This window comes from Rhinatrema bivittatum, chromosome 1 (assembly GCF_901001135.1).
Source record: "Rhinatrema bivittatum chromosome 1, aRhiBiv1.1, whole genome shotgun sequence".
NCBI lineage: Eukaryota > Metazoa > Chordata > Amphibia > Gymnophiona > Rhinatrematidae > Rhinatrema > Rhinatrema bivittatum.
Genome location: NC_042615.1, coordinates 653,126,965 through 653,140,049, shown reverse-complemented (window position 1 = coordinate 653,140,049; position 13,085 = coordinate 653,126,965). Strand labels below are relative to the sequence as shown.

General features: G+C 41.2%; 1 protein-coding gene across 4 annotated transcripts in view; it reads right to left on the bottom strand.

Annotated features, from left to right (window-relative positions):
• Positions 1-13,085, bottom strand: part of MCTP1 (multiple C2 and transmembrane domain containing 1) — a 1,134,628-nt gene that overhangs the window by 321,085 nt on the left and 800,458 nt on the right. For 3 of the 4 annotated variants that reach the window (XM_029573135.1, XM_029573151.1, XM_029573160.1), the window contains exons 11-14: positions 10,974-11,163; positions 10,522-10,623; positions 10,057-10,131; positions 2,741-2,860 (exon numbers count right to left, since the gene is read on the bottom strand). In XM_029573135.1, coding sequence (XP_029428995.1) covers positions 2,741-2,860; positions 10,057-10,131; positions 10,522-10,623; positions 10,974-11,163 — 487 coding nt within the window. The remainder of the gene's footprint in view (positions 1-2,740; positions 2,861-10,056; positions 10,132-10,521; positions 10,624-10,973; positions 11,164-13,085) is intronic. The other variant, XM_029573144.1, reaches the window with a different exon arrangement.

Sequence of the window (13,085 nt, the reverse complement as noted above, 5' to 3'; positions counted from 1 at the left end):
CATGGCAGCAGGGCAGTATAAGACAGCACTTGTACTTGCTATCCCAAAGAATGTTTCTAGTTTTTAAGCTAATAATAATTTACTGATTTAAAATGCACATGCCAGAGCCATGGCTCAAGGAGAGTCTGACGGACATCTGGTGGATATGAGTGACCTAACATTCTTGGGTAATCACTGACACTGAGATTGACAGAAGTGCACATGCAATAATTGAAAACATAGTAGCTACCTGTTAAAAGTGCAGAACTATAGTAGGCAGAAAAATGATCCTCCGCTCACAGAAAAGGACTTGCATTGTTTCCTAAAGTTTGGTTTGACACAGAGCCATGGACTGAGGAGTTCAGGGTGCATGGCCGAAACAATCTGGACTCAAAGTGAGGCACTGCAGCTAGCACTGAATGTGGAGTGTGCATTGACTTGTCTCAAAGCACTTACTTATTCAGGAAATCCTTCAGCAGTGCTCTATCCACATAACATCCCCAGCAAGGCCCACTCAATTGAGAAGGCAAAGAATCAATGGGCAAAGGGTGCACTAAAGGAGAGCACATTGCATAGATATCATTGAAAAGGTACTGACGTCTTACATTACCCCTTCATTATCATCGTTATTGTCATTTATTATTCACTATGTGCATGAGCATCATAGATTAGGGATGTGAATCGGTACTTGTTTCCGGTATCGAGTTCGGGTAAAAATCGCGGGAAATCTTTGTTCCCGCGATTCTTACCCATTTTAATCGGCTGTGTCGGGTCGAAAAAAAACAAAACACCCCGACCCTTTAAATTTAATTCTTTTGCATCCCCCACCCTCCTGACCTCCCCCCCCCAAAAAATTTTTAAAGTACCTGGTGGTCCAGCATGGGCCATCCAGTGCTCCTACCATGTGACAGGGGCCAGCCAATGGCAAGGATACCCTGACACATGCTAAGGGCAAAGGGCCAACGGCGCCATTTTGATTAGTGGCAGCCGACGGCCGAGAGTGGGAGATCGCTTCCGGGACCCCCGCTGGACCACCAGGTACTTTAAAAAAATTTTTGGGGGGGCGGGAGGGTGGGGGATGCAAAAGAATTAAATCTAAAGGGTCGGGGTGGGTTTGGGGTTTATTTTTAAGTGCCCTTTCTTCCCACCCATCCCCAAAACGATAAGAGAACCCCATGAAAAATTTTGTGGGGTTTTCCTATCGAGTTCGGGGTTCCCCCTGAATTCTGACGAGTTTGAAAGTATCTTCCAATAAAACGATTCACATCCCTATCATAGGTACGAAGAGAGTTTTTTTGCTTTCAAAAGGACCTAATGCATTGTCTTTTCTTTTGTCTCGAGGGCTCATGTCAATAAAGAGAGGAATAAAGAATGAGAAATAAATAAATACAGAACATCACTTGCAATCCTGTTTTCTAAGCAGAGCTGCATAAAACAACCATCTGGCAAAGACGTTAACCAAAATGTCTAACTCATCTGCTCTGAGCTCATTTGAAAAGTTTTAACCTTTACATCAAAAGCCACATGTGAATTTTAAGTGTCTTCTGTGTTGGCTTTTTACACCTTTGCATTTTTAGAACATTTTTGAATTTGGCTTCCTGCTGAAGTGGCCAACAGAGTGACAGAGGATGAGTTCTACCAATATGAGCCTGGATCACATAGCCATGTTTTCCATTGGTCAATCTGAGTCAAAAGAATTTCATTTTATCTTGATATTTTTCCCAATACATCAGCTATCCACGATATTTTCTATTTGCTGTTCTAAAAACTTGGGAGGCAATTTTCGAAAGGATTTATACACTTAAAGCAGGGTTTTACGCATGCAAATGCGCTCTGGAATGGTAACTTTAATACCAGCATGCGGGCAGACATGTACATGCGTATGCTGGCTCAAGTCCAAAGATGCATCCATTTTGTAACATACGCACGTATATGCGCGCATGTTATAAAATAGGCTGAATGCATGCACATGTGTACACAATTTTAAATGGACGCACGCATGTGCACACAAATGCTGCATCTATTGAGTAAGTGGGGGACTTTTATAAGGGACACGCCGACGCCATACTTAGTTTTCCCAGTTTGTTCCCAGGTCACCCAGTTTAAAGATAGGACTTCCTAACCCCTACAGGTTCATAAGAGCTCACCATCATTTTTCTTATGAACCTGTATGTTGGGCAAGAAGGAAACACATGCATGAAGACAATTTGATGTCGAAACATTGCCCATGTTGGGTTTAGCTGAGTGGGAGATCTTTTATTTGAATCTTTGAAGATACATGCAAGATAAGTTATATGCAAGATAAATATTTTCTTGGCTTATGTCTCAAAATTTTTATCGAAGAGAACAAATAATGAGGGACCTGGGACATGATTTGACCTTTAGTACTGCCTGCTGATTTTGTTTGTATCCCATAGCAGGCAAGAGAGAACAGATTACATTAAACAGCACATACATGTACCTGATACTAGATTCAACAATTTATTTTTTTAAAGTAGTGTTAATGGATTGTACCATTTTTGCACCTCACTTTTTCGATATTGGTGAGCAACATGCCAGTCTTTAATGGGTATTTTCTGTAGGTAAGTTCTACTCTGCAAACAAATAGCCATGAATGTTTGAGCTTCTCCAGAAACAATCAAATGATCTTAATTTTTAACTATCAAAGTTGTCAAATAACATGTAACCGCCCCCAAAACATCCATTTTGTTAATAAGTGAATACAATGAATAACAAATGGAAAGTAGATAGGTGATCATACCAAAAATGCAGCGAGACTCCTTGGGGGTGAATCCCAGTCAAAACAACTGTTAATGTAGTAGGCAGCATTTATGAGTGCCATGAGACAACGCTTCATGCGGATAAAGTTTCTTAGTAGCAGCTGTGGGAGAGATGAAAAGATGAAAATGTTACCAGGACATTCTACTCTTTTATTATGGAAGTCTTCAACCTCATTATGAAATGGTGCAAAGGTGAACACAAGAGTCCCCTCCCCCGCACTTTGGAGAAACAACACCTACAATTGTGTTAACATGATCCGTTTATGGAATTATATTATTAGTAAAATCAATCTATTGGAACTTGGAATCTAATACATTTTAAAAAAAGAGGTCATATGACCCAAGGTAGAAAGATATATTGTTCTCCGAATGCTTTGTTTCTGTGACAACATTCAATAGTTTTGGAATTGTTCATTGTCATGCTAACAATTTTCTCGTACAATAGGCCTTATCCAATAAAGATCTTTTTTTCATAGGTACAGAACAGGAAAAAATCCTTTCTGCATAAGGCCCACTACCATTTCCTCGTCTCCTTCTCGAAAGCAATGCAAAATCTATTTAAAAAATGGAGTCTCCCTGTATCGTTTTGTAAAATAATAATAAAAATATATTTATATTTCTTAAAATTTTGGAATGTATAGGAGAGGTGACAAAAAAAAGCAGTTCACATAAATGGTTTTGGGGAAGGTGTCTCCAGAGTCCTGTATCTGTAAGGTTAATGCTGGGACTGTATCAATGAGAAATTGCCAATAAAAAGTTACAGAAAGAAATGTTTTGTCAAGTTAGTACATTTGGGTGAGGCTTTATGAATGTTTCGTTCCAGCATGTAAAATGTTTCCAACTTTGCAGCAGTGCTCTCAGTGATAAAAACCAGGATAGTTCTCATTATTAAATCCAGAACATTAAATCCTGACCTGGAGGAAATCATTGATAAGTTTGCCCCTTAGGATAGTGTAAAACGGATGACTGGCCAGGCAACACATGCAGGGCTGCCATGTGGCTTAAGGATAAGCTGAGGCACTTCTGGTTTTACAGACCCATATTAACCCATATATAGACTTATAGACCTGCTTCTATTCAGGGAAACTTAAGTAAAAATTACTATAAGCAATGAGACAAAAGCAAGCATAGCCCATCCCTGCTGATGATCTGAAGCCACAGGGATGCTACAGGCATGCCTTTGACTTTATTCATTATGGTCTGTTGGCTATATTTTCATTCCTATAAGTAATAGAGTTTTGCTCAAACTATAGTTTTTCACTATAATCTCCCTAGTCTATAATTAATTCATACAGATTAAAAAAGTAAGCAATAAAGATTAGCTCATTCCCCTGCACACGGGCATTTGATCTCCTCACCCCAGATGGTCTGCCTAGGCCACTTCGATTTCCTTTCCTGACTGAGGACTGGAGGGGAAGTCTCCTCCAGGATTAATCCCTCACCACTGTTATTTAATCTGTTTTTTTTTACTAGCAGGAATGGCCAAGCCTTGTTGAACTGGAGAATCCACCATGTTTCCTATATTGCAATGCACAATGTTACTGCTCGAGCCATGGGGCTGTCCCAGAATGATTTCATTTTAATATGAAAACAAAATATATATGGTCCTCAGGTAGCATGTGTTTTACACTTTATTGTAAAACGTTGTGAAAATGAAGGTTATTTATTTTTTTAGCTTACAGAGGGCTGAGAGAGGGGGGACATGGACTGCGAGAAAGGGAACGTAGCTGAAAGGGGAAGGTGACAGAAGCTGGGAGACAGGTCATGGACTGTAATAATAAGAAGAGCTGTGGGTCAATGATTAGGTGAAGGGAATTTATAGGGAAGAGAGAGCTGGAAAGATACTGGGTAGATAGAGAGGGAGGGGATGATAGGGGAGGTAAACCAAAAGAAGGTTTATGAGAAGAGAAGGGATCATGAGATTCTCTTCACCCACTTGTCAGACATTGGGATTTCTGGATCAGTTTTACAATGGCTTAACTCATATTTACAAAATCGCCCCCAGCAGATTGCAATAGCGTCCTCAACCTCATCACGGTCCAGTATTCCAAATGGAGTCCTGCAGGGTTCATTGCTTTCTGCAGCCTTATTCAATATCTACCTTGCACCGCTGTGCTGGCTTCTTTCTACTCTTGTTCTCTCTTATAAGCTATATGCAGAATCCTCTTGGTCAATCACATCTCTCTTTGTTTCTCCACAATTAGGAGCTGGCTCCTTCACAACAAATTATCTCTGAATGTTAAAAAAAACTGAAGTCATAATCTTAGGCCAGTCAATACCAGATTATTTTTCAACTACTCTTACATTTGCTAACTAGATTATAGAGATATCAAAAGTAGTATGCTCGTAATTCTCGATTCCACTCTCACGACGCACAGTCAAATTAAAGCTGCAGTGCAAGCATCTTTTGCCAAGCTTAAACTCCTCCATCATTCAAAACCTCTTTTGGATCCCTCAGATTTCAGGATGCCCTGCAAGCTCTGCTGTACCCCAGTCTTGACCTCCTAGCAGGGACTCAAGTGGTATACAGATTCCAAGCTGCTTATCCCAAGAATAAGCAGTGAATTTCTGCACCTCTACCGTAATAATGGTTAATGGACTTTTTCTCCAGGAACTTGTCCAAATTTTTATTAAATGCACCTACCCTAACAGCTTTCACCATATCCTCTGACAATGAATTCCAGAGCTTAATTATGAGTTAAGTAAAAAAATATTTTCTCTTATTAGTTTTAAATGTATTACTTAGTAATACATAGTTTTTGTACTTTTCGAAAGAGTAAACAACTGATTAACATTTACTTGTTCTATTTCACTCCTTATTTTATAGACCTCTATCATATCTCCCCTCAGCTGCTCTTCTCCAAACTGAAGAATCCTAATCTCTTTAACCTTTCTTCACAGCCTTTCTTGTTCCCTTTTATCATCTTGGTTGTTCTTCACTGTACGTTTTCTAATTCTGCTATATCTTTCTTGAGATGTGATGACCAGAACTGAACATAATACTCAAGATGAGATTGTACCATGGAGTGATATAGAAGCGTTATGATATTCTCTGTTTTATTCTCCTTTCCTAATAAACCCTAGCATGTTATTTGCTTTCTTGGCTGCTGATGCACACTGAGCAGAAGATTTCAACGTATTTTCAATGATGACACCTAGATCCTTTTCCTGAGTGGTGACTCCTAATGTGGAACCTTGCATTTTGTAGCTATAATTTGGGTTTCTCTTCCCTAAGTGCATCACTTTGCACTTGTCTACATTAAATTTCATTTGCAATTTGCACGCCCAGTCTCCCAGTTTTGCAATGTCCTCTTGCAATTTCTCACAATCCTCTTGTGATTTAACAACTTTGAATAATTTTGTGTCATCTGCAGATTTGATCAGCTCACTTGTTCCCATTTCTAAGTCTTTTATAAATATATTAAAAAGCTTCTGAGCTATGTTTTCAGAGTTAGTTACTACTCAGAATCTGCGTATTTTTTTTTTATTCAGACTGCATTTGGATATTATTACTTCACATATGCATTATGAAACACATTGTTTTGCTTCTCTGTTTTGAGGTTTTGCATAGCTTGCAAAAAATGAAGACCTCTTACTGATTTTCATTCTTCTCTGTGATCTTCTTTTGTATTTCCCTTTATGCTTTGATCTTTATAGTAACTAATAAAACTAAGAGTTATCTGCTGCCTTAACTGGGGAGAGCCCAGCTGTCAGATTCAAATATTTTTATTGGCATGGCAATATTACTGTGCTGCCAAAGTAATATATAAAGTGATTAAAAAAAAAAACCAGAAGGAAAGAAAGGAAAAAAATTACAAAATGATATTAACAGTAAAGCAAAGTTTCAGGTTATGGAAAGTCTAAGAAGGACGAGCCTGAGGTTTTGGTGTTGGTTCGTACTGTCCCTGGTCAGGTTTCATCTCTGGCCTGGTCGCAGGAGACCACAGAGTTTGCTGCTACAGCTGCTGTCTCTCCAGTTTCCCCATGATCGTATAGCATTTTTCCTGCTCATTCTTTTGTGGGAAGTCTTTGATTTTCATTGACAGCTTTGGGAAAGGCACATGTCTGATACCTTTGTATTTTGCACGGCACAGGAGGAAATGCATTTTTCTTTCTATCTCTCCACTTTCATTGCATGCAGAGACTGGCTTCTTGGGGTTTCCAGTTCAGTTTTTGCATGCATATTTCCATTTCTAGCCTGTGATTACTTATTCTATATTTGGTGAGGGTCTGCCTAGGTTTCTGTATATGTAACTGACATGCGGTACTCTGCTAGCACGAACGCTCTGTGTAAGGATCAATAACAGTCTAGCTTATTCTGTTTTCCAGTTTGCACCCCAATAGGAGGTATATTCCTGTTCTAGGGCACATTACAGTATTTGCTTTGCTGCCTTTTCATAGGCTGCGTTGCAGTTCTAGGTGTTAGCTGCTACACTGTCACCCATTTCCAAACTGGTGCCGGCTGACCTCATGCCCTCCTTTCTACTGCACGTGCATTAATATTTAGTACATAAGGCACTAAGGGGCCAATCTTAAGACCCGCGCACGCGGCTCCCGGCATGCACACATGGACGCGCTGCATGCATGCGTCAGGGCACGCGTGTTATAAAATCCAGTTCCCGCGTGTGCCGGAGTTTCGCGCCCATGCTCGCGTGCGCAGGTGAGTGGCCTCCTCCGCGCGCAGGGGGATGATTTTAGGAAAATACGCGCAGGGAGGGAACGTCCCTAACCCTAACCCTACCCTTCCTCACGGACACCTAAACCTACCCTAGCTAGCCCCCTGTATTTTTTGATTTGATACTTACTGCTCTTCCGGAGCAGAAATAAACTCTGCATGCCGGCCGGCTGCCGTTGCGCGCTTCCCTGGGACAGTTTCTAATTGCTCTGTCCTGGCCCGCCGTGCCTCTCCCGCCCAGACCATGCCCCTGGCCCTCCCCTGTTAGCTGGCTTGGCCCCTCTGTGCGTGTCAGGGGTTACGCGTGTGGCCAGGTGATTTTGAAGATGCACATAGCGCGCACAGAGCCCAGCCACACACGTAACCCCCAAATTTTACACGTGCAGGGGTTTTAAAATGGGGGTGCAAATGTAAAATAACAGACACGTGCCCTGCTTAAAAAGATATTTTTGATATCATATTTTAGCTGGTGACCAGAGAATCCGCCCAGTGTTGTGTATTGGTAGAATGCAAATAATAAAAAATAAATAAATAGAATCATGCTGACTTCAATGTTGTTTGTTTTTTATTTTGGAGCTTTGCTCAGACATCCTACAGTGGTGCTAAGCTAAAGAAACATTACTGAGCAGGACACAACTAAAATGAATAATTGTACCCAGTAAATAAACGGTGCATGATATTCCTGTACCAGGAATTTGCTGCGGTGGTTTTCTGTTTGTTTCAGAATTTACTATTCCTTCAAGAAATGTATCACATTGTTACTAGCTTTATTTTCAAAATTACTGGTTTCCTATGATAGTTTTGTAAGTACCTTCACTCAGATATTTTAAGAACCATGTAGGGTAGTTTGCTGCTGGCAAATTAATACAGCAACATGAACAATTTTTGGACTGAATTCACTAACTACCTGCACTACAGCCAGGCAAAAAAATGTACTGTCCATAATGGGGGTAATTTTATAACAGCCTGCATGTTATTTGCTCAAGTTATACCAATTTTTAACTATCTGCATCAATTTGCTTTCAGAATTATCCCATTAAACTACTTGCACAAGGTACAGTTGCTACTTTGTGCGGGAAAGGTACTGGGGAGGGTGGAATTTATGTGCATACATTTTCAAAATCAAAATGTATAAGCAAAAGAGTAGAACATCTCTCCTCACTAGTGGGACAATTTAAAAAGATGCACTGATTTTATAACATGCATGCGCAGACGTGCGCATGTTATAAAATCCCCTACCCGTGCAAACATGCGTGGCCAATTTTATATCGGCAACGTGGATGTCCACGCAGATGGCGACTCGCACGTGCAAGGGTGGGGGGGATTTTAAAAGAATCGTGCGCCACACTATCGGGCCTTTGCCCAGTCCTCTCTAATAAAGGAGCAGACTGGGAGGGAACTTCCCTAACCCCCTACCTACTCTGCCTCCCTTTTCCCCTCTCCTCTCTGGCCCTTAAAACCCCTCTTTCTACCTTTTTTTTCTTTTGTTTTGGAACTTACTTCATCTGAAGGGATGAAGTAAATTCCGCACGCTGGCTGGCTGACGGCGCGCGCTGTCCCGGCCGGTCCCCGCTCCAACCAGACCCCGTCCAGTCTGCCCCTTTTAAACAAGCCAGCAGTTCCATGCATACCGGGATGTACCTGCATGGCCGGGCCGTTTTCATAATACGTTTCGCGCACGCTTGTCCCAACCATGTGCGTATCTCCTGGTTTTTGTGCGCGCCGGCTTCTTAAAATTTACCCTTAAGGGCTTAAAATGATAAGCACACAGGGTGTACACGTGGAGTTTTATATGCAATACCAGCCAGTTAATGTTCCACAGGGCCATTTCTGTGGGTAAAGCACTGTTTTTCTCTCAAACCTCCCTTTCAAAATGACCTTAGCTATGCTTTTAACGGTGACTCACATCAAGCAATATATTTCTATAATAATGTACTGAATAGCTTTGTGCTGGAAATCATATCCCTGATTATGCAGGTAAAGTAGCACCTAATATCAAATGCTTACAAAATAAACTATCTCAGGAAAAATAATCAATACAGCAACTCGTATTTTTTTGTCTGTTTCTAACAAAATCCCCTGTAAATGACGCGCATGCCAAATACAAAGTACCAGATGCAAGACACAAATATCAAAGGGCTGGGAAAGAAAGCCATCTCCGTAGAAAAAGGCCTAAGAATATGATTTGCGATAGGGAGGTCTCGAAAGCGTCAGCACACTCATTACTGTTGCAAAGCCCCCGAAGTCAAGAAAAGGGGAGGGAAGGAAAACCGATGTACCCGCTTGGGCCAAAAATGGAATCCTCCTGGGGCAGAGTCAAAGCCAGGAACCTGTGTGAGATTCAGATTCCACCTGCCCGCCCTAGCTCCCACATGGACCTATACGGATCATTGCACTCCTCTGTTCTTGCTCATTTCCAACCCCACCACGGATATCAAATTTACACCTACTGCAAGAAACATGTAAATTAGGGATTTCCTCCCTCTACTTTTACACTAATTGCAAGGAGAGCATTTGCATACAAATGGAAGGCAAGTTTTCTTTTGCAGGGAATCTCTTGAGCAGCTTAATACTGACACTGGCTCATCAACAGAAAGGAAGTAATCACTAGTCTTGGTTTACCTGTTTGGACAACCTGGGGTCCTCTTCCATGTACTTTGGTTCTTTGGGTATCAAAGTTCTCAGGCTGGCTTTCACCTGCACATCAAAATATATTTGTCTGCATTGTGGACAGTTAATGGTTCGCACATAGTTGTTTGCTAATTAGATACATTTCACCTTGCAATAAATGTGGAGATTCAAAAGAAGAGGCAGTAAACTGAGAAAATACAAAGGCACAAAGTTAACACAGGCATAAGCTGCTATTCCTGCTAGCTGCAGCAGCACAGTGACAGGGTAAGTGCGCCATGCAGCGGCAGAAGGGAATTCTCTAGTCAATATGAAGGTTTAGAGAAAATGAGCCATGACAGAAATTCTCTCCGAATCAGGAACAAAAAAAAAAAAAAAAAGCTTTCAAGAAACCAAACTCTTTAGCAGTACAAAAAAAAAAAGGAACAAAAACAAAAAGAAGCCAAAGTTAAGACTTACAGCATTAAAAATCACATCTATTTCAAGATAGATGACCCCCTTTGTTGGCCCTGTCAGCTGCTTGTTTTTCAAGACGTAGGCTTTCTGTTCACCATTTTGAATCTGCGGGAAAAGGACATGACAGCCGTCTGTCTCATGGTCTCTACTGAATACACTCCTTCGCTGACCTCTGACCCCCAGATGCTGAAACTGACAGGGAACCCAAAACAACTGTGGCAATTCTGACAAGTACCTGTTCATTACCAGGACCGAATCTGTCAGGAAAAATTAACCATCCTGGGATTCAGCATGGCCAGGAATTGTGTATGTTAAAAAATATATATTTTTTTTTTTTTTTTAAGAATTATTATAAACCTTGGTTGAGAAATGACAGATGCAGAGCTGATATTTTTTTCTCTCTTTTTACATAGTAAGAGATATGCAGAGCGCTATGTCAGGTGAATGGGACTTACAGACAGCAAGGGTATAGCAACTTTGCCCAGAAAGTCGGCACTGCGGTCCCGGTCTTCATCGTAAACTGTCACTTCAAGAACAGAGTGGATATCTTTAACGTTACTGCGCAAGAAAAAGGACAAAGACAGAGGGTAAGAGAGAGAGAGGGAGAAAACCAAATGCGTCGTCATCCGTCTGCCTCGATGGTTTCTGAAGGATAAAAACAAAGAGAAAAAAAAGATAGCAAGAAGAAAGAAAAAGCGAGCGAGGCACACTGGATCCCTCTTATCACAAGCCCCTGGGGATCTCAGAAAGGTCAAAATGTACTAAGGGGGTTCTCCTATTTTATGTCTGTGGGGGGGGGGGGGGGGGGGGGAAATGCTTCAAACATGGAGCGACTAGCAGAATATTCTTAGAGGAAATATTACATTCATACGCGAACACTCTGGAGCTTTAAAGAGAACATGTCAACGTACAAAGAAAGTGCAGCTTTTTCACCTCAGACATGCTTCTGGTGGGAATCCTTCTCCAGGATGACTATGTCTCATCAACAAAAGTAAATACAGGTGCGAGAGTGACCAAATACTTCCTAACTCCACCATGCACTCAGGAAGCAGGGCATCAGATGTCCCCGCCGACAATCCGTACTCTACTATGCTACCTGAGGCACTTTCTACCCACCAGGATGAATTAAAAATAAAAAAAGAGAGAGAGAGATTACAGATCTTCCTGGGCTGTTCCTTTAGATTCCCGGCCTTGTGGATCACAGTGAAAGTCAGCAATGGGCCACATAGAGCCAGAGATTGAAGGGAACATCTATTTTTTTTTTGTTCTTTCTCATTAACAGAAGCAGACTGCAAACTCAGAAGAATGTCTTTTTTAGATACCTGTCTTTAAATAGCCTCACAATTTAGTGCAAAGATGAAGGAATAATCAATCAGTGACAGAACACTCTCCTGCCAAGACTGGGCCCTCTCAAAACCTTATAAATACAGAGCAAACACCTGCCTAGAAATAAAAATCAAAACTAAAGTAAAGGCTACAACATACTCTGGAATTATTCCCCGTGTAATTTACAGCAGATGAAAAAATATTCCATCTGCTATATTTACATTATAACTGTAAGCTAGCAATTTTTTGTTTTGCAAAGTTTATTGTATTCTTATTCCAAACTGCTTGCCCCAAGGTATATTACTTGGAACATAAATAAAGGGAAAACAATGACAGCGTTTACATAAACTAGTTACTTGCAAAAAGTAAGAGACAAAAATTTTCTTTTCTTCACATTAAAACCATAAAGATTCATTTTTCCCAAATAACAAAAGCATGGAGTGGCAGTTACTATCCTTAACAGAACACATGGGGGTAACTTGCACGGAGAAGCAGTAACTATCCTTAACAGAACACATAAGGATAACCTGCACGAAGCGGCAGTTACTACCCTTTACAGAAACAAGGGGGAACCTGCACAGAGTGGCAGTTAACTTACTACCCTTTACAGACACATGGGGACAACCTGCATGGAACGGCAGTTACTACCCTTAACAGAACACATGGGGGTAACCTGCATGGAGCGGCAGTTACTACCCTTAACAGAAACTTAGGGGTAACCTGCATGGAGCAGCAGTTACTACCCTTAACAGAACAATGGGGGTAACCTGCATGGAACGGCAGTTACTACCCTTAACAGAAGGCATGGAGTACCCTGCACAGAGTGGCAGTTACTACCCTTAACAGAAACTTAGGGGTAACCTGCATGGAGCAGCAGTTACTACCTTTAACAGAAACTTAGGGGTAACCTGCATGGAGCGGCAGTTACTACCCTTAACAGAAACTTAGGGGTAACCTGCATGGAACTGCAGTTACTACCCTTAACAGAACAATGGGGGTAACCTGCATGGAACGGCAGTTACTACCCTTAACAGAAGGCATGGAGTACCCTGCACAGAGTGGCAGTTACTACCCTTAACAGAACACATGGGGGTAACCTGCATGGAGCGGCAGTTACAACCATAAGCAAATTTCTGGGCAGACTGAATAGGCCATTTGGTATTTATCTGCTGTCATTACTATGATACTATGTTAAACAAGATTTCAGAGTTAAATCATAAAATTATCTTAAGACATTTTTC